General features: G+C 44.1%; 2 protein-coding genes across 2 annotated transcripts in view; one reads left to right on the top strand and one right to left on the bottom strand.

Moving 5' to 3' along the window:
• Positions 1-1,176: 1,176 nt before the first annotated feature.
• AIMP2 (aminoacyl tRNA synthetase complex interacting multifunctional protein 2) lies at positions 1,177-12,029 on the bottom strand. Its single transcript, XM_086940741.1, has 4 exons — positions 11,747-12,029; positions 4,260-4,466; positions 2,980-3,211; positions 1,177-1,888 (listed from the first exon to the last, which is right to left on the bottom strand). Exons 1-4 carry the CDS (start codon positions 11,852-11,854, stop codon positions 1,503-1,505), a joined length of 933 nt encoding a protein of 310 aa, XP_086796867.1. The 5' UTR covers positions 11,855-12,029; the 3' UTR covers positions 1,177-1,502.
• A 389-nt stretch (positions 12,030-12,418) lies between these two features.
• The window catches only part of PMS2 (PMS1 homolog 2, mismatch repair system component), a 152,910-nt gene continuing 142,867 nt past the window's right edge, over positions 12,419-22,461 (top strand). The window contains exon 1 of the mRNA XM_086940740.1: positions 12,419-12,685. Coding sequence (XP_086796866.1) covers positions 12,672-12,685 — 14 coding nt within the window. The 5' untranslated portion in view covers positions 12,419-12,671. The remainder of the gene's footprint in view (positions 12,686-22,461) is intronic.

The following is a 22,461-nucleotide window of genomic DNA, read 5'->3' as shown; positions in this document are numbered from 1 at the left end:
GAAGAGTGAACCTCTTACCGACTTATCTGAAAAGGTGCAGTATGGGTGCGTGGAAACGCTAAACCTTTTCCCTACCCTCAAAACAGCAGAGAGACTGTTGCCACTTGCTGGGGCATTGTATTCATGATCTTGACACTGTGGACAGCTTGCTTGTGAAAAATATAATTGACATGGTGTCTGACGAGGTGAGAGCTAGCATCTACGAGGAACTGTCTAAGATACTGTGTTCAGAGTGAATGAGCACTTCAATATCCCTTGGTACAGCCCAGTGGTGCCGGTACTCAAAGCCACCCTAGGACTCTGTTGTTGCTTTTTTTGGAGTATAAAACGCTCAATTCGGTCAGAAACACTGCAGCGCACCACATACACTGAGCAGATGAGCTGATAGATAAGTTGGAAGCTGCCAAGTACTTTTGACTGAACATCTAGGTACTGCCCTAACAGAGGGGGCTAAGAAGAGGTCTGCATTCTCCAACCCAAAAGGTCACTTACAATGTTGATGTTGGAGGGATCTTTGAGAGTGCAGATATGAGAACTAATGGATCTGCTCTAGATTGGTGTCTTTCATCAATTTACGACAAGTGTAGCGAAGAGACAATGCACAATGGGTGTGTGGGTAGGGTATGTTTCAATGATGAAGTGATCAGTTTAAGTGGGCCTGCTAGCCTGATCTGTGCACGGTGTATAAATGTGAAAATTGTGTGTGTTGTACTTCGGATTAAACTCATCTTAGTGACCAATTCAGGATAGAGCACAGAATAGGAGTTTTACTTTTTAACGTGAATATATAAAAGCGTCCCATTTTGAAGGTGTAGTAGAGAGAAACTGAAAACAAATATTAAGAGAGTGGTATGGATTATTGAGAGTTGGGGTTGGCAAATTAGGCTCAATACATAGCACCTTAAACTGAGAACCGGGCCACTATAGTATTAGCATCATTTTTCATTCTGGGCCACGTTTCATTTGTTGTCATTTGAACATAAACCGAAAATGGCGAGAGCTGGCCTGCAGCCTTTTTTACTAGCCTGTTCTACAAGTACCTATCCAGGCTTGAACATCAAAACGTATTGTTTCTTTAAGTTTAGGGGGGGTCAACAAAAGAAAGTACAAACACTTCATAAAAAATCACTACAGCATATTTATGCTAACTAAACATGATTTTAAAAAATCATTACGTTTTAAGAGGCAAACAATTTAATGCGCAGCTCCTGCTGTAGAAACATGTTTAAAAGTTTTGAGAAATTAGCAGAAACATGATCGTACCAGTAATTCTTGGTTACTGGAAACCGGATCTGTGATATAAATGCACATTTTCATAAATTTGTTACAATTGTATCGATATTTTTATCCAATGTGTCAATCGTTTACCTCCCCCTTTTAAAGGTGTAACATTTTGTACTTGGTGGTAACATTCAATTACTTTATGTTCTCATCTCGCATACAGTTTCAACACTAGTGCCCAACGTGTTCCAAAATGTGACCCCTCTCATGAACATATCATTTTACTTAATAAGTTTGGATGCCTTATTAAAAGGTGCCAGGTTTTCACAAGACTTCATCCACTTTTGCACATTGGCGGGAAGGGCTGTGGAGCCATTGGTCTGCTGGACAGCACACCAACCCACAATATCCGCCACGGTCAGCTCATTTCCCACCAGCCATGGGGATTTTCCCAGAGTGGAGTTCATTGCCCGCAAGACGGCCGCCTTTTCTTTATTGCTCCCCTCCTTCAGCTGGAAAATGACTGTGTCCACCCAACTATCAATCTGAGTTAAAGTGACAGCGCTGGACTCTGGGGCAAGCAGCGAGAACAGAAATCTAGCAATGTTCCCTTCACCTTCAACAGGGCACATGTTCTGAATGCTGAACTTCATCTGTGGTTTAGGGACTAGAAAAAAACAAAGAACCAAAGGTCAAATAAGATTTAGTATGTTTTTCTTTATACTGATAGGCAAAATACTTCATTTCAGTTAGTTATTTAGGATTGTTAAACACTGCTTTAGATCACCCAGCTTGAATATGGTTTAGTAAGCAGTTTCCAAGATTGCTTTCAGGGACACTGCAGAAATCAGATCACAGAATGTTTACAACATATCAATATATGCAAATGTGGTAAGAACGTGTATGCAATGCAAATGTATTCTTTATATGCCCATAGGGAAAAAGGATCTTATGAATCAGGTTTGTGCAACGTCACCTCCAATGAACTGGTTACTAAGTAAGAAAACTGCACATGGCATGTCTTTGTCTAGGTATCTGAAGGCATAATCCCGTTGATTTACAAATTCAATTTGAAAGTAAATGGTTATATGGAAATGTTTAAATGCAGTGTTGTCTACTAAAATATGTGTACATAGTCCATGTTCAACCAAAAAAGGAACGGCCAGAAGGGCAAATCCCTCAACATAGAGTATCAAGATCAGACCTTTGCATCTGCCAGGATGCTGCTGAAGTTCTCATCCTCGGAAAGGCAAAGACACCATTATGATCAGTGACCAAAATGAGGCTTCAGGTACATTTCAACTGGCTCCTGGAGCACTGTAATCATAAACTAAGGAATTACTGTAAATCAAAAGTCATGATCTTTGTTGAAAATATCAAGTCCAATGTCCAGCAGCTGGAGTATGCAGATATCAGCATTCTAGGATAAACCGGGATAAATCTATCAATTGGAGGGCTTGTATACACCAACACAAACTCTAAAGCAGCTAGTAGAGTTGTAGAAAACTAGAGCCAGGAATGTAGTTGGTAAATTTAATAATGTAGGGTGCCAAATGGTTTACATTTATGATGAAGCTTTATAATTCACTAATAATTACAGTTTGATGTAGAGTGTGCTAGCTGTAATAGGCAAACAGAGAAAAACTTTGGATGTTAAAAATAAAAATGAATATTTCCTACTTTGGAGAGGCCAACCCTCCACCGACTCCCCAAAAAAGTGCCTCCAATAGAAACATCTAAAGTTTAAGACACACTTACCATCTTTCCAAATTAAAGTAAAACCAAGCTGGTATTCTTGACGGGAACGGTTATTGAGTTGCTCCCCAAAGCATTTTAGAAGTTCTTCTGGAACATTCTTTACAGATGAATGTGTGTGGACAGCTGTTAGCACCTTATAGCGCTGGCACAGCAGGCCATGCAGTACTAACAAAGAAAATGGTGGCAATGAAGGATTTGCATTGATGACAATGTCTCGGAGAGCTCCATAATCCTACAAAAAATGAAAACTGTGTTTACAAATAATCTGGTTTACTAAACTATGTTATTACCATATTGTAGATTGACGTTTCACGATCATCTGAAAGAACTATTCATTTTTTATGGGTAAACCAGCTTTCACACACCAAATTATTTTCCTTGAATTAGGAGGAATGTTATGTATCGCTTTTGGTGACATTTTTATCTAGATGTTATAACATTTGAACAAGCTTAGGCACTGACAAAAAGCAAATCTCAAACACTTCTCAAAGTGATTGAAAATCCACCAAAACGTAGACAGGTTATGCAACAACAACAAAAAAAGGTGCCTATCTTGTATTCTGACCTCACAGAATATACTTTTAAAGCAATCTTTTGGGAGCTCAATGTGGAGTTCATATTGTATTCACACAGCGGCCACTACTGTAAGCCTATTTTTAAACAGGGAAAAAAAAGACTTAAAAAAAAAACCCAAGAAAGAAGACTTTATAAGTGGAGGCTAAATGTTAGGTGGGATTCAAAATTCTAAAAGTCTCTTCAAGAACAGCTACTTTGAAAATCCTGACAAAATACGACAAAGAAAATGAAACGATGAACTCACCTAATACTTGGAGTAGTTGTCTGGGCAGTAATACGCCTGACAAACATTTTTTTCTCCAGTACTCTGGTTTAATTTAGCGAGCAAATCCTGATAATGTTTGATAAAACCAATTTTTTGAAAATGAAACAATCCCTCCACTAAATTTAAACACATTAAAAATTTATTATTTTCTTAATGCCGAAGACCAAGTACAAAGACGTCCGATTAACTGTAAATTCTGAAACTACTTGCAAAGAGTTTCTCCAATCTTTAAATAATGAAGGTAGCAACCAAACCGTAGGAAGTGAAGAGGCAACATATTTGATATGATAAGTTGCTCTTAGACTGGATTTTGTTTTTGCAACTTTGATCTGTGAGCTAGAACCATAAGAAGCCCAATCTAAGGCTGCTTGTAGATTAATGGCCCTAAATATAGCTTAATTTAGAGTACCGGAGAAAATAAATATCCTGTGATACTCACCTTTCCAAGTAATGCATCCAGGTCTGCAACAACTGCCTGTGGGAGAGCCTGTTCTTCCACCTTGATGATGCTAGTTATATCAAGGTCTGCATCTGGGGTGTGTATCATCTTGGAGAGACCATCTACTGCTGCTTTCAACTCATATAAGCGCTTTAAGATTTCCTCCTGACGGACCTCAAGTGCTTGAAGTGATGGATCTGCCACATCCTAAACAAAGACATTTTATTGCAACCAATTCTGTAACAGGACGCACTGTGCAACGCACACATGATACAATGATCTCATCAATACAAAAAAGCCTCCTAGAACTTACTTTGAACATTGTTGCACTTTGCAAGGACATTAAAATGTCAGCTCTAATAAGGATCTTTACCAATTGATGGTACATTAATGGAGGCATTTGCCTTAAACAAGCAAGGTAGAGAGACATCTCCACTGAATGTTTGGTGGCGCTGCTGCTGTGTCCTGCATGTTAGTAAACTGGATCAGAACACAAACAGGACAATGTATTTGGTCCTTATCTGGAAACCTTCTGGATCCCCCTCTATTTCAGTACTGGGTGGCATAATGTGCAAGTTTTGTAAATCTTTTAATATCTTCCAATATAGCTTTCAGATCTTCCTAGGAGTTAAGAGAGGCTGCACTTGCCACTCAGCGGCGACACAAGGGACTGTTGCACAAATAATGGTGTAACAGAATGGTTATGTAGCTTAGAGTGTCGCTGTTAGTAGTATTAGCAGTGCTTCAAAGCAGGTTAAGTAAGGAGCCAGTGAAGTGGTTTCAAGGTAATGCTAGTATGTATATTTTGATTCCTGCCCATGAGAAGTCAAGATGATTTTGTGCACTGGGCAACCTATTCAAGGTTTTGGTACAGGGACATTAGTGACACGAACACCATAGTGATTCATTGAGGCAGAGACACTCTAAAGAAGTGCTAAAATTTAGATAAACAATGGCGTTTTCCTGATGCGAGATGAAAACAGAATCTGAAAGGGTGAAAACAGTTGCTGTGCATGCTGGTGTTAGGTGATAATCAATTCCTTTTGACCAATGTACTTCCTTGCTAGGAGCAGTCGGGCTCAAACTGAGCACAGCTGGAGTTTAGTACTTTAACGAATAAGCTAACAAATGCCACCATGTTTTGAGGTCGAGCCCGGGCAGCGCATGTGCTGCTCTGCGAGGCATGCTGTAATGGAGTATGGACTTGAAGCTCTGTCCACTCTCCGCCCATATTTTACATTTGCTTGTGTCATTGTCCTTTGTAAATGCCGGCTTCAGATTTGTTAATAGGCTTGTTAGTCCTTCCTTAGTACCGCCTTGTCTTCATTTGTAACCTCCTATGAGGACTGCCCATTTCTCTTCTGTTACACAGTATGTCTTATTTAGTCTGTAAGCACTATTTTCTTTAATGAGTTTCTCCTATTGCAGGCACGACGTGCTTTCCTGCAACATTCAGTGGTTAGAGGCGGCAGACCCGAGAGCAGAGGGCGGCCAGGGTTCGATTCCCAGCGCGGCAGGTTTCTGGACCAGGGTCAGCGGACTCGATAATTCTCTCGCCTCGGTGCCCACTCTGATCAGCGATCACACTCGGCAACTCTGGGCATTAGCTTGCCTCATCTTCACTAACGGCCCCACCAGACCGCCGGGGATGCCTGGTCTCACCCTGGAGATACCCATTAAGGGACCATCTCTCAGGGAAGCCAGGAAGGGTTTTGCAGCGGTCGAAGCGCCTTGGGACCCTCCGGGTAAGTAGTGCGCTATATAAATGCCTATACATTTACATTTCACTTTCCAAGCAGCCCAGAACAATGGCTGCCGCTTCTTTGAAATAAAATAGGTCTCGCTGTTACAAGAGTTTGAGCTATTGCCATTGCAAATGACAAAACCTTTTATTTATATGTTAAATATCAAGAGAGATAAAAGGCATTGTCATTTACAATGCCAATTACTTAAACTCTTGAAAATGCAAGACCTACTGCATTGCAAATGCTTGTTACACAAGTTACCGAGAGAGAAACTGAGATCTGAAAGCATTTTCGTAGGCTCAGTGATGATATATATATATATATATATATATATATATTAGCACAAATTCATAAATCAAGAACACAACACAATATAAACTGCAATTTTAATATCTTACAAGGATTTAGTTCTACCTATCAGAATACAATATACTAATATTTGAATAAAGAAATATTAGGTTAAGAGTAGCAAGCTTATTCTGTGCAGTTTGCATGGAGACATTTGAAAGTGCTGCTTTGTTCATTACATTACAACAAATTAACCAGAATTGTACCTTATGACCTGCAAGTAACAATGAGCTTTTCAACAAGCTCAGTAACCCATTTTCCTATCTTAAATAAAGCACAAATCTGTAACCTACACTTCACATACTAAGAAGTATGCACATTAACACTGATATTTAATGATACATCAAAGATTTACCAGAGATTGCACCTCTACAGCAAGCGCATTAACTTGCAGTTAACGAGCCACTACTATATGAAGAAAACTGACTGATACAAATGGACCTCAATCAGTCAATCGTCAGTCTTGCATAGCACAAAACTACTCAATGATTGTCCAGGCACTAGCTCAACTTGTAGACTATCAGTACTGAAACAAGTTACTTAAATGTGCTTTCAAAGAGCCAGGTCCCTGCATCAGGTGTCCTAGCTCCAGTGTTTCCGATGGGCATGTCTTGATGGCGCTCAGCACCAGAAAAGAAAACAAGAACTAGGCTTACCCACGATAACAGCCACTGGCCAATTGGCTTTGCTGATTTCTTTTTATTATCCTCAGATGGCCGCTAAGCTGTCACACGTATTTATTATGATCATCTAGTAATGGTTTATCTTATATTTTATGAAAAAAATATTACTAGATACCTGGTCCACATGTATGGTGTCTATTCTGAGGAGGAGGAGAATGTGGACCATTAAGAGTACAGGCGGGAGGTCGATGGAAATTTTAGGTTGGGACAAAACGGATCAGGGCAGGAACTGGAAGAGGACCAGGTGGGGGAACATGGAGAAAAGCGAAAAGGAGGGTGGACAAAAAGTGATGGACCAGAAGGAATAGGAGGACCCAGAGGAGAAGAAGCCGAAGAACCAGGAGGAGGACTGGTAAAAGAGAGACCAATGTGATTCTAGGTCACATATATAAGGACATGCCCCAGGTTACAGATGGCACACTGCTAACAAATTATTATGGTCTGTGCTTCTTATGTCACAATCCTTTTTAGTGACCCCACCCCAACCATTTAGTTGAGTTAAAACCGAGCTTATTCTCCTCAACCTTCTTAAAAAGCAGCATGCATCTAACCAGGACTTTAAGTGGGATGGAAAAACTTGGGGGTCCGTCAAAGGGGCGTGGCCAATGTAATTAAGCATGTGGCTTAAAAACACTTAACCTAAAAATCTGTGCATAGCATAATGTGCCGCCCTTCAGGTATTTTGCTGCTTCTATCATTGAATCCAGATATACAATACAACAAGTAATATTACACCAAAAAACCAGGACTATTGGTTTTGTCAATGGTTAGTTGCATACGATAAATCTGCAACAACTTAATTGTATATAATACTGATAATGCTTCAGTTCTTGTGGGCGAGATTGTGACATAGGGGCTAGAGTTGCCAACTTTAGGGGGGGGGGGAGGAGCTTCGAGTGTCGGCTCAATATCCTGTGTTTCACAAAATGAATATGCCCTTGTGTAATGTGACTGGTGCTCATGTAAAGCACTCCAATGCTTTAAAAACAGTTCTGACATGATGAGACTGAAAGTTTCAAGTCTTTGAAGTTACATCAAAAGCAGTGAAAGGTGGAACTGCTGCAGAGTTAAGATTTGTTTTCCACCCTGAGGGTGAAGGAGAACAAAGGAGAGCCAAATAGAGACCCGTCTCAGCATCTGCCTTTTAGAGCTGCCAGTGCAGGGCAAGAAAAGGACCCAGCCACTCAAGAGCCCTGCATGTAAACCAATTTACTGAACCCGAAAAGGACCAGATTACATTTATTACTCGTTGCGAATTTCGAGTACACACTTCGCCAGTCCCACCCTCTACAACATCCACCTGGCCCCCCTCGCAACCATTGTCAGAAACCATGGGCTCAACATAGTCTCCTACACCAAGTAACCCAACATCACCAGGCACAACTTCCAAGAAGGGATGAAAGCCATCACCACCTGGAAGAAGGACAGCTGCCTGAAACTCAACTCCGAGAAAACAGAAGTCCTCATTCTTGGCTCCACCCCCTCAGCATGAGCTGACATTTGATGGCCCACGCCCTCGGAAACCCCCCTACCCCATAAGACCACGCATAAAACCTCGGCATCATACTGGACTCATCGCTCACCATGAACCACCAGATCAACACAGTATCCTCGGCCTGCTTCAACACACTCCACTTACTCCAGAAATCATTCAGATGGATCCCCTCTGAATCCACAAAAACAGTCACACACGCCCTCATCATTAGCAGACTACGGCAATGCCGGAATCAACAAAAAAAATCCTCAGAAAGCTCCAGACATCCAGAACGCTGCAGCCAGGCTGATCCTGGACCTCTCCGGCTGCAATCATTTCAACCAACACCTCTGTGACCTCCACGGGCTCCCCTTCGAAAGAAGAATAACGTTCAAGCTCCTCACACACACATACAAGGCCACAACATCAGACTAGCATACCTAAACAACTGCCTCTAATTCTACGTACCCAAGAGAAGCCTCTGATCAGCCGACCTCTCTGGCCACCATGCCATGCATCTACAAGACCAGAACAGGGGGAATGTCCTTCACCTACCTCGCAGCCAAAACCTTGAACGACCTCACCCTAAGCCCTACACTGATCCTGTTCAGGAGGGACCTCAAGACCTGGTTCTTCAGATGACTACAGCACCCTACAGAGCCTCCCCACCCAATGTCACCTTGGGACCCTCACGGGTGAGTAGCTGCATTATATAAATCCCCGATTGTTTAAAAACTACACAAATGAAGACTGGCTAGCTCCGCTCCTTATGGTACATACATCCCCCAACTCCCATATATCCACCCTCCTTTCTACGGAACCCAGTTTATAAGTTTCTCGAGACAAACATTTCCATTTCCACCACTAATAACACAGGACAATATTTAGTCTTTTGTAACCAGTGGGACTCCAATTCACAATCTTTGCACTGATAATATAGAACGAGAAATCGCTTGACAACAGTGACCTTCAATACGCCACTTAGGGTGACCAACCGTCCGTAAATTTCACGGACAGTCCGTTATTTCGGCCGTCTGTCCGTTGTCCGTGAAGGATCCTTTAACGGACGCCATTTGTCCGTAATTTTAACCGGGCACAGCTTCCACCCACCTCCCGTCTTAACTCTGAGGCTGTTCCAAAGCGCAGATAACCAGCAGCATTGGAGAGGCACAGCGGGATGGCCTCACACCTCCAGCCCTTGATGAGCTGTTAAGAGGTGCTCGAAGGTGACGGAGGGGCTGCAGCTTCAGGAGCATCTATTCAGATGCAAACAGCCCTGAATGAGTCTCTGCAGTTTAGAGGGGCCGCCACCTCACACATTCCCTTTCTGCCAGGGCCCCAAACATCCTAGAACCTGTCCTGATTGCACCGAGGAAGCACTGGTTCTCTTCACAGAGCGGGTCTTCAAACATGCAGCCTATAATGTAATAAAGTAAAGAAATGGCACAATCGCACCCACACTGATTAACAAAGTATAGAGAACAATCAGTTAAATCAGTTCTCTTCGAGTATCTCCGTACTGTACATCACAGAGGGGGCTGGCAAAACTAACATTTTGGACAGGAAGCCTGTCTTCTCGTTGTCTTGTCCGGAGGGGATGAGGAGCCCTACCCCACACAAGAAGATACCAAGATGATACTAGAATACTGCATGCCCACCCCTGTGCCCACTCTGGTGGATCCTGTTCCCCCTCCTGTGATCGCTCCTCCCGCCCCCAGTGATGGCTCCTGTGCCCCCCATGTGATGGCTCCTATCCCCTACCCCCCCCCCCCCCGCCTGTGGTGGCTCCTGTCCCCCTCCTGTGGTGGATCCTGTCTCTGCCCTGGGTGACTTCTGTCTCACTCCTGGAAAGGCTCCTGCAGCGAGTGTGAAGTTCTTGACGGGCCTCTTCTCAGAAAGGCTCAGCTCAAAAGTAATATGAGAAGGTGGGCGAGTGAGTAAGTGAAGGGATGGGTGGATAGCTGGATGAATTAGTGAAAGGGTGAGTGGATGAATGAAAGATTGAATTGAAAGATGAGAGAGGATGGATGGATTGATGGAGTGGAAGGATGGAAGAGAGAAAAGGTAAATAGCTGGATGTATGGGTGGAAGGGTAGCTGGATGGGTAAAAGGGTGGATGGATGAGTGAAAGTGTGGATGATGGATGAGTTAAATGATAGATGATTGATGAACTGATAAGTGCAAGGGTGAATGAATGAATGTGCTGGATTTGTAAAGCGCACGATGGACAGATGAGCGAAAGGGTGGATGCAAGGAAGGATGAGTGAGTGAAAGGGAGGGTAGATGGACAAAAGGATGAATAGATGAGTGAAGGAGTGAAAGGATAAATGGATGAGAGAGGATGGATGCGTGATAGGGTTAATGGATGGATTCATGAGTGGATGAGTAGATGGGTGGGTGGATGGATGGAAGGAAGGATTGCTAAGTAAAAGGGTCGATGGAGAGAGAAAGGGAGGATGGATGGATGACAAAGGATGGATGGTTGGAAGGATGAGTGACTGGGTGGATGGATAAGTGAAAGGATGGCTGGATGGGTGAAAGGGTAAATGGCTGGATGGATGAGTGAATGAATGGATGGATGGTAGAAGGGAGGATGGATGAGTGTACAGAATGATAGGGTGAAAGGGTAGATGGATGGATGAGTGAAAGGATGAATGAAGGGATGGATGAGTGAAATGATAGATGGATGGATACATGATGAATAGGTTTGCAAATGGTTGAATATGTTTGGATATGGCTGGGCTGACATATACTATTGCGCGACCTCTGTGTCTTTAAAACTTATCCAATTGTCCTGAAGTTTTGTCCTGAATTTTGACCCTTTGTCCTGAATTTTTACAGTCACCGTCCTGAATTTGCACCCATAACAGTTGGTCACCCTAACGCCACTGCCATGGAAGATTAATTAAGGCACAATTCTTTCTAACGGGTAGTAGTGCTCATGCTACTCTACGCTTTCAATGTCAACCATGTCGTTAAGGGAGGGGCACCTCCACACACAACGATATATGGTATGTTCAGGAACACCTTAAGGCACAGATCGACCTCGTAAGTAAGGCACACACAAGCTACTGCGCAACTGCGTGCGTGGCATGCTGGGGGTACTGAATCTTTGCTACTTAGCCGTGGAGGAGATAATGCTGACACCGTGCGAATGCGGCATTCTACGTTTACTGCATCTTGTGTTTCGGGAAGGTATCGCTTCACTCCTTCGACCCACTCCTCGTCAGCACCTACCGGCGGCTGGTGCTGCGGCTCCATTGTCTGGTGCAGGTTTGGCAGTCGATACATGCAGGTGGGCAATTCCACCTGCAGCTCCCCGCAGTACGGCTTCACCTGGTACATAGCTGCTTCCCAGCACCTGAAGTGCACAAAGTATTACACACTAGCTGCCGTGACCACGCCGCACGGGCACACAATTCGGGGAAAAGGGAGGAGCAGCTTCCAACCAGTCCTCTTTCGGATTTCAGTGGCCTATGAGAAAGAGCGTTCGTGCGTTCCAAGCCTCGCGTTCTCGGTCTCTCGTAATGAAACGAAACTGAAACTTGTAGTATTTCCGTTTCGTCGGATTTACTGTCCAGTCTGTTCATCTGTGACTGCCGCATGCCCTTGGTACGAAATCTCGCTTTGGATAAATGCACACTCACGTATTCATTTTGTCACTCTTCTGCTTGCCGAAAATATGGCAATGCTCTTGAAAATGTTTAGTTTTTATAAATATTCGGAACGGACGTTAAAATTGCAAATTATGAGGGCGTTTTTGTGCGTCGTTTCTGATTTTGAATATTCAAAGGGTGCAGAATTACGGCTACTTCCGTGGGGGCGTGACTCTGTGTCCCTTTTTTGTGTTTATATCGTTTGCTCAACTTTAACCAATCGGCGAACTGTATGCACATGATAGAACCAATCAGTGTACAAGAGAAGGGTCTGCTTGCAGATGACAGGCAGTGAGCGGCGCGTTCTCAAATTTAACTCTTACGTTTTGATTGACATTGATGATGGCAAAGGTAGTGGTATCGTGACGTCAACAAAGAACCGTTCTATAGCTCTACTAGCGGAGGGAAAATTCTAACTGGAAGAAACAAAGTAATCCCCTTCTTTTAAACCACTTTCTTACTTCGGTGTTGTCTGGGAGAGGCCTTTATTTCTGCAAAGTGACACAATGGAAGGACCAAGGTAAGATATTAAGTGGCCCTCTACTGGTCAACTAAATTGACAACTTTTTGGAGGGGCGAACATTTTGAGGATGGTTGACGACCCTTTGAAGTGGTTGGGAAGCCTTTGACATAGCGAGTTAAAGTTATTCCACAATTTATAACACCATTCACCCGGGGGTCGGTTGTTGCCGCTTCTTGAACAACGAAGGCACGAAGTGAAAAGGTAAATTGAGCATTTAGTTGAGATTAATAGGTGAGCACATCCTTCAGGCAGCATAACCGTGTCAACACGTTGACATAAAACAGCATCCAACCCTACAACACTGGCGACAACTGCAATTACACATTTCTGACCACTGATGTAAGTTTTCAGGGTAGGCACACTAGGTAATAACTCCTTAATACTAAAAAATACATTTTCTTGTTCCGGTCCCCAATTACATTTCTCTTTTGTCCTAAGCATTTTTTTTGGGCTCCGCAAGTGTAGCATATTCCATCACAAATCTTGAATAGTAATCACTCAGACCTAGGAATTATTTCAACCCCTCCTTGTTTCAAGGCGCTGGTAGGGTTCCTAAAGCCTTGATAAGATAATTCTTAGGTTTGACTTCTTCAGACATGCTACAGTGTCTCAAATATTCCACCCCAATGATCAAGAGCCTTGCATTTGTCTCTAGATACAGTCATGCCATGCTCAGATAAAATACTATATACACGATCTAAAACAAGATTGTGTTGCTCAACAGTTTTACCAACAAGCATTGGAAATGCAATAGGTCTCGCAGTAGTAAAGTTTGAGCTATAGGTGTTATTTTTTTTTGTTTTTTATTTATGTGTTGTTTTTTCTAAATAGCTAAATTAATAGCTTTCTTCTTTACAAAGCCAATAGTTATAATTTTTGTAAATGTGACACCTCTAGCATTTGTAAAGCAACATGTTTTGTATTAACGGGACTTATATGTGACTTATATGTATTGATATAAAAAAAATCAATGGCTTTAAAAAACAATTAATAATTAATACGTAAATAAAATGGATTTTAATTTATATTGCCAATAGCTTAAAGTTTATTAAATATATTTAGTGAAGATGCTGTGGTTGCGCTGAGTGAGGGTGAGTGAGGGTGAGGGTGAGTGAGGGGTTGAGGGTGAGTGAGGGGTTGAGGGTGAGTGAGGGTGAGGGGTTGAGGGTGAGGGGTTGAGGGTGAGGGGTTGAGGGTGAGTGAGGGTGGGTGAGGGTGGGTGAGGAAGGGTGAGGGAGGGTGAGTGAGGGTGAGGGTTTGAGGGTGAGTGAGGGTGAGGGGTTGAGGGTGAGTGAGGGTGAGGGTGAGTGAGGATGAGGTGTTGAGGGTGGGTGAGGGTGAGTGAGGGTGAGGGTGAGTGAGGATGAGGTGTTGAGGGTGGGTGAGGGTGAGTGAGTGTGAGGGGTTGAGGGTGAGAGGGTGAGGGGTTGAGGGTGAGTGAGGGTGAGGGGTTGAGGGTGAGTGAGGGTGAGGGGTTGAGGGTGAGTGAGGATGAGTGAGAGTGAGGGGTTGAGGGTGAGTGAGGGTGAGGGGTTGAGGGTGAGTGAGGGGTTGAGGGTGAGTGAGGGTGAGGGGTTGAGGGTGAGTGAGGGTGAGTGAGGGTGAGGGTGAGGGGTTGAGGGTGAGTGAGGGTGAGTGGGTGAGGGGTTGAGGGTGAGTGAGGGTGAGGGGTTGAGGGTGAGGGTGAGGGGTTGAGGGTGAGTGAGGGTGAGGGTAAGGGGTTGAGGGTGAGTGAGGATGGGTGAGTGAGGGTGAGTGAGGGTGGGTGAGGGTGAGTGAGGGTGAGGGCATTCACATGTACTGCGCGTGGGTGTCCTTCCTTTCCTGGAAATGCTAACTTTACTGTCTTAAAAGAAAGTGAAAGCAAAGCAGACTAAAGATCGAACAGAGATCGTCGGGGACTTTCCACTTCGACGCAAGTAGGGAAACAGTCAGCATGCTTAAATAATGCATTAATCTTGTTTTGAGTCAGTTATATTGTATCTCAGAAGTTGCTGGTCACGTTTAAAGGAACTTCAGTTCAGTAATTTCATTTCCTCCGTTAGCAACCCTACTCATGATTTGTACTCTTACTCTCCTCAGCTTCACCAGGAACTGTAGCATTTTTCTGTACGGGGGCAGGCGAAAGGAACACGGGCATGGTTGCTGGTGTGTACGCACAACAACAACTTGTGAGCCTTCTTCTTTGAGCTCCGGGTGAGCCGGTGCGGTCGATGGACTCGCAGTTATGTAACCCCGTGGGTGCAAAGTCTCCCATCCCGCTAAGTGCTTTTGGGATTACTTTGGTGTTTGAGGCATTTCGTGCTCAAGCCTCCTTAACGTTCCATAAAAGCTGTCCAGGCTTAATCAATTTAGGCGTGTTACAGTACATGGATTGAGGATTTTACGTGGTAGAGAATATTCAAAACGCAGCGATGTATTTTTTGTGGTGGGGATACAAATGCTGTGCAGAGATAACGGGCAGCTTTAGCTGTGCTTGGGCAGACTTGTAGGTTCTAATAAAGTACATATAGTTCGATGGGTGGCTGCCTGCAGGCAATGTGGTCAGAGTGCTGGTCTCTTTCTTGGCTGCGGTAGACCAGGTTATAGTGCTGCACCTCGGTTATAGATTTTCGTGAGCAACGACCTTTTTCACAGGAGTTGTCAAAATGTAAACACTTAAGGAGCTGGACATGGACTGAACAATGCCTGCTAAACTGAGACGGAGGAAAAACCAAGAGTCCTACCATCAAGAAAAAGAATCTGACATAGTTATCAAATGAAATCTATCTAAATGAAGCCACAAGCGTGTGGCAGTCATAATGAAAGCTTGTGGGAGGTCCCCGGGATGTCAGCATACTGAAACACAAAGACATTCTGATCGGGAGGTGAGACGTTTCCACACATACGCGCTCGTGGGGAGGACCAATACAGGATGTTACACTTCTTGTAAATGTACAGTAGCAGTGACAACAATACAACTAAGTGGATCCTGGCGCTTACGAAACACGAAAACATCTGAATAAAAAGACACGGTTATTCACATAAGTCACCGAGGGGAGGGGGGAGGAGAAATGCGACATGGCAGGGAGGGGGCGGAGCGGGGGAGAGGGTGTTAAGCAGCAGGGTACAGACGGCTGAGGGAACAGACGGCGAACAGAGGGCGGGCAGGGGAGGGGGCGGAGCGGGGAGGGGGTGTGAAAGCAGCAGGGGCACTCATTCTGAGCACTATCCGCGACGGTTAACGAAGATCTGTTTGCAAAGAACGAAACTGAGAGAGGAAAAAATAATATATCACATCCCACGGAACCATTACTGTAAAGGGCAAAAGTCGATGGTGATTGCAAAACAGTTCAAAAACCTCTTAACGGTTAAAAGTGCGTATCCCCGTAAAAGGTTGATTTAATTTTTTCGTCTAAAATAGGGAGCACTGTGTGTTGTTAGGAGGGCATTGCTGTGGGGAGGGGGGAGGAGAAATGCGTCTCGGCCGGAGCAGGGGGCGGAGCAGGGAGAGCGGGCTTTGAAATGCACTTCACACGGCCGGCCGGTCGTGAAACTGAAAGCATGGCCGGCCGGCCGGCCGTGAAAGCCTTTGATGCCGCAGGGGGTGGAGCGGCACCAGCTGGGAGAGTAGGCAAGGCAGGCGGCTGGGGGCATGTGCACGCGCTTTTAAGCTCAATGCGCATGCGCATTGAGCTTAAAAGTCACGGGCACTGCAAGGAATCGCCACGATTCCTTGCAAGTTGGACAAAGAGTGGATAAGCCCCCATAGTCTCGCTTGCTCGATGCGCATGCGCATCGACAGGCGAGACCTAAAAATGAGGATGTTATCCTGGAATGCAAGCACTCTGGAGTTTGAATAACCTGAACTTCAGCTTCTAAAAAAACGCTTGCAGCTGATGCAAGACCAAACAGCAGATATTTATACCCATAAGGCGTGATGAAAGTGGTCAGAATTTGTGATTACGTTTTCAAGGACACTTGGTGATAAGAGATGTTGCTAAACACGTTTGCTCCTTCTAAAGTGGTTAAAAGCACGTTGATCTTAAGTAGGGGATGATAATTGTTATACCCTACTTAAATGTATTACATGTATTCTAGCCCTGCTGCCTCTAGCTGCTCAGCCAGAGTGCGAGTTGGTCTTAGAATGTTGGTGTGCCTGTGATGCGTGCCTGAGTAGGATAAATGTGGCAGTTGGAGATAGGCTGAGCAGCTAGACAGGCTGCTCCTGGTGGGGCTGGTACCACACTAGGCTGGCTGGAGTCAAGAGAGATGTAACTTGAACTGAAGATTGTTAAAGAAGACCTAAATATATGTAGTAAATGTCCTCTCCACTGTTCTTCTCTGGCTAGACTGTACTACGTTATCTATGACATCATAGAATGCCAGGGTGTCCCTCTAGCTCACTGTGCCTTTCTATTACTTACTGTGGCAGTTGGTCATCTGAGGCTGAGCTGCTAACAGCTGGCTCCTGGTGGGGTTTCCCTTACAACTTAACCTGTCTATCTAACCTAGAAGGAACCTGCAATAAAGGATCTTAACCTATCAAGTGGACTCTGCATCTTTCCTTTACCACAACTTGGCGACGATTCTTAGAAGGATGAACCTACGTGTGATCTAAAGATAAAGACTACTTAAGGAACTACTCAAGCTAAAGGAAGGAACTCAAGAATTCAACACTTTCAAAGACACTTCATTTTCACACAGAAGGTAACGCCCAGCTGACCCCACCAGTGTCCTATCACACCTGGACAGCCTGCACCCTGGGCGTGTGTTTTATATGGTATCTGCTCCTGTATGGTCAACTTACAACCTGTGGGACATTACCATCAAGTGAGTGAACTGTTTCAGTTGATCTACTGTGTGTCTGGGAAACGTAATTACGTGGAGGAATTATTAAAAGTCGAGGTGTTAATTGGTCCGTGCCTCCAACAACATCGTTGGACAGAGAGCTGTTTTGTAAATTCTTCCGTGTACTGTTAGACAGAGACCTGTTTTGTGCGCGGTTTTACATGATTGCCGTGATGCTGAGAGACTGATTTGCTGTGCGCAGTGAAGATCGACACATCCCTTTCGGTTCGTCTTCTCAGTCTGCCAAGGTTCACAGTTGACTTTATTTTAGTATCTCTGTAGCCTACCCCGTTACGAGTGCTTCAGCTGTCACTCTGTGTTTCCGTTGGAGAACCTCGTTCTTCTCCAGTCTCTTCGTGCCTCTGTCCGTGTTGTTCTACCCTCTCCTTCTTTTCTTCTGATGACGTACTGGAACGTACAGAGGGTGTTGGTGAACTCCTTCGTGACGCTTCAGCCCACGGCCAATTACAGCGCTTCTCTTCTTTTCTGACGCGCAAGTTGTTTTCACCAGTCTCCTGGCAGTTTTCATACACGCGTCAGCGCGCAACGCACGAGAAGCCATTTTTGGTTGCCATGACTACACTCCTCAGGAAGAGTAATTGATCCGTGACGCATTTCTTTGCGTGAGCATCTAAATAAGTCTGCTTCTTCAGAACTATGACCACAGCTGTTCTCAACCTCGGAATTTGAATAACTTTTCCATGACGATACATATGTTGGGTTGTTTAAGTCGCTATAGCAACAATTACCACTCGTAGCGTTTGCAGTCAATCCACAAGTCTCAGCGCGTTTGTATTTCCTTCGGTGATATACACACCTGTGTATATTTGGAAATCTCTGCATTCTCTTCATGGTGCTGACCATGACATTGTGTTTAAGGGAAGTGTGGAGCAACGGAGTGGAAGGGACTTTACTCTTGGACTTCTTCACATTCTTTTTGGCTGATGTTAGTCCACAGCGTCTGCAGGGAGCAGAGTACAAAGACCCCGGGTGAGAGGTCGCTCACCGGAGCTTTTGTTTCAATGTTTTTGTGTAACAGTTCTCAACGCCTAAATGTGTATCATTTAACACAGTTTTGTTTTGTATAGAAGTGTGTTTTTAGCATGGGAAATTCCTGCTGCTTCTTTACAAAGTGTGTCATTGTATGGTGTGGTGATATCTGTGTGGGTTGTCCATGCCCCATGTAGTGGTGTATGCTCATCCATATTGTCAGGGTTGGTTTCCTGAAGTGTACCCTATCTAGGGGAGGTGGTTTCTGTGTGGGTAGTCCATTCCCCATGTAGTTGGTGTTTGTGGGTAGTCCATGCCCTATCGTTGTCCCAGGGTTATTGTCTTTATCCTGCGGTGTACCCTTTTCTGGGGAAGTTGATGTTTGTGGGTAGTCCATGCCCTATAGTTTGTCCCAGGGTTTTTGTCTTTATCCTGCGTTGTATCCTTTTCAGTGGATGTTGGGTGCTTGCGGGTAGTCCATGCTCCATGTCTATTCCCTGGATTACTGTCCTGCGGTGTACCCTTTGAGGTTGTGTGTTTATGGGTAGTCCATGCCCCATCGTTTGTCCCAGGATTATTGTCTTTAACCTGCGGTGTACCCTTTTCTGGGGAAGTTGGTGTTTGCGGGTAGTCCATGCCCTATAGTTTGTCCCAGGGTTATTGTCTTCATCCTGCGGTGTACCCTTTTTTTTGGGGGGGAAGTTGGGTGCTTGCGGGTAGTCCATGCCCTATGTCTTTTCCCAGGATTACTGTCCTGCGGTGTACCCTTTGAGGTTTAGTGTTTATGGGTAGTCCATGCCCCATTTCCCGGGGTTATCTTTCTTACCCTGCAGTGTACCCTTTTCGGGGGAGGTTGTGCGTTTTGGGTAGTCAACGTTTTTTTTTTTTTTTTTTTAATTCTCAGGATTACTGTCCTGTGGTGTACCCTTTTCAGGGGAGGTTCAGTGTCTGTGGGTAGTCCATTCTCCATACTATGCGCTGCCCCCTTGTTTTTGGTGGAGATGGTTTGTGCACTATTTTCCTTTCGAAGTCTACCTTCTTGCAGCTACTGGCCAGGGCTTCTTTTTGGTAAGATTTTGTGCTGTGAATTTTTCATACATCTTGGTGTCAGCACATCTTTATCAGGGATAGTTTTTTTTTTTTTTTTGTTCCCAGGGTCTCTGCCCTGTGGTGTACCCATGTGTGGGGAGGTTATTAGTGTCTGCAGCTAACTTAGCTGTTGGTCTTGTTTTTTTTTTTCGAAACCTTGCTGTTTCGTTAAGGGAAGGGGATGTGATATATTATGTTCGTTTCTCTCCTAATGATACCTCATGCTAACGTCATCTCATGTTGTACACTCTTACTTTTGGTTCTTCTTATTTGTGTACTTCCCTGCTGATTGTTGCATTTGAGGTATTGTTGCCGATCATTCCTTTATTCTGCTATTACTCCTTAAGGGAAGAGGATGTGTAGTAAATGTCCTCTCCACTGTTCTTCTCTGGCTAGACTGTACTACGTTATCTATGATATCATAGAATGCCAGGGTGTCCCTCTAGCTCACTGTGCCTTTCTATTACTTACTGTGGCAGTTGGTCATCTAAGGCTGAGCTGCTAACAGCTGGCTCCTGGTGGGGTTTCCCTTACAACTTAACCTGTCTATCTAACCTAGAAGGAACCTGCAATAAAGGATCTTAACCTATCCAGTGGACTCTGCATCTTTCCTTTACCACAATATACATCCTGGCTCTTGGTGTCTTTCTACATAGGACACAACATATTCTTGGCGACGAGGATGGGATTTATGCCTGTCAAGAATTTTCTTCAATGTGACTGTTTCCTATTTCTACTGGATTATAGTACATCTATGTTGGACTATCTTCTATTTGGGAGTGTGCTGTTTATGGGGGTGTGGGTCCACCTCTTTATTTGGACACTTAACGGAATGTGTCTGGATTCAAAAGTGCACCGGAGCAAACGCAGTAACCAGCCCATGTGATTCCCAAAGTACAGGGTGGGCAGTGGACATTTTCTGCGTCTTTTCTTTTATTCAAGCCGGTTGGTATACCGTTGTTCCCCAGTCTTACTCTTTAATTGTGCTGGTACAGAGATAAGCCAATTTACTTTATTTTAATGGTGTGTGGCTGCTTTGGTCTTTTGGTAGTTTACCCGCAATCCTCATTTTAAAATTTAATCTCATCACGAGACAAGCCATACACGCGGGCGCGCTTACCTTGTTCAGTTACAGAGTCCCGTGCAGTCTTCCAGCGACGTTCCCTGTGTTCGAGCTTCTTCAGAGTGACATGTATGGCTGTTTCAACTTCGTCGTCTGGCCCTTGTGGACGTTTGGTGCAAGGACTCACCGTGAGCCACCCTGCAGGACGTCAACAGCGTGCCGCCATCTTGTGGTTGGTGGCCGCTATAGTTTTTCTTCTTTGTGGTTCCTGTTTGAAGCAGAGATTAAGTTCACACAGCTTCCTTTTGACATCCACAGTGTTAGTTTTAAATAAAGTTTGTGGAAGTCGACATGAGGGCAGAGCACAATGAGGAATCTTCACAACTTTTTTATCGTCTTCATTTGTAAGGCCATCCGTTTCTCTGAAGTCGAAGGTATTGTTGATGAATTTCTGTTCCAACAGTTGACTGAATACTTGCTACACATCGCAAGAACGATTTCTTTTACGAGTTGTTTTTTTTAATACTCCAGTTACAATTTGTAACAACCCTCTGTTTATTTTATGATTGGGGGTAATGTAATTTTGAGCATGTTTTATTTCGGAACATTCTGAAGTACTGTTGTTTTGCTAACTATCCGGGTGTTGCCCGTTTCATGTGTCGGGGTAATGTTTTTGGGTATGCTCTTTTTCTTTGTCTAGCATGCTGAGGTGAGTTTTGGTGAGATTTTGTTTTTTTTCTGCCACCAGCTATTCTTCTTCTTTGTAGTGATTTCTTTGGCAGTGACTTGTACATCCACATCTTGAGGTTTGTCAGTTTGTGTGTAAGTGTGCATTTACCTTTTGTATCCTATTACCCAAGGGAAGTTCTTTTTGTCAGGCACAACTCGGGTGTTCACCGGCGTGTCACATGTGGGCTTTCTAGTGTGCCTATTTTATGGTGTTAAAATGCTTTAGTATAATTAGGTTCTACGGGTGACGACCCATTTATTTTAGTTTCCCTTACTCTGGGGATTGAAGTTGCGGGGTATTCTACCTTTAGCACTTTTCATTATTGTGCTCCTGAGCATTTGTGTTTTGGGGTCTTTTACCTCTGTGTTATAGTACATTACGTCACTTTATATGAAGCGAAATGATACAAACTGTATTTCTTGTAATGTTACGCTTTTGCTTACGCTTCAAAATGTTTCAAAATCTCTTTTTAAAGGGGATGGGGGATATTGCTATTCAATTGTATGTATCTTAACCATCCTTTCTTTACTTAATGGTTCTTTCTCCTGTGATGTTTTGTCTTCATTGCTGCATCCTAGAAATTTGTACCATTATTGATTGTTCTTGTTTTTATGGCTCTATCTTCTTTGATGCTTTAGCTGCATCTTTGAGATCCGTTCCATTATTTTACCTATGCTTAGTTCTCTCGTTTCCTTTTTGCTTTTGTTTAAGGAAGAAGGGATAATGTTATACCCTACTTAAATGTATAAAATGTACTCTAGCCCTGCTGCCTCTAGCTGCTCAGCCAGAGTGCGAGTCGGTCTTAGAATGTTGGTGTGCCTGTGATGCGTGGAATGCCTGGGTGTCTGAGTGGGATGAATGTGGCAGTTGGAGATGGGCTGAGCAGCTAGGCAGGCTGCTCCTGGTGGGGCTGGTACCACACTAGGCTGGCTGGAGTCAAGAGAGCTGTAACTTGAACTGAAGATTATTAAAGAAGACCTAAATATACATCCTGGCTCCTGGTGTCTTTCTACATAGGACACAACAATCATCCACCACAATGTTCTTGTTTAATGAACGCGTCGACACATA

This window comes from Lissotriton vulgaris, chromosome 10 (assembly GCF_964263255.1).
Source record: "Lissotriton vulgaris chromosome 10, aLisVul1.2, whole genome shotgun sequence".
Classification (NCBI taxonomy): domain Eukaryota; kingdom Metazoa; phylum Chordata; class Amphibia; order Caudata; family Salamandridae; genus Lissotriton; species Lissotriton vulgaris.
The sequence above is the reverse complement of the archived record's forward strand: the minus strand, read 5'-3'. Positions and strand labels throughout refer to the sequence as shown.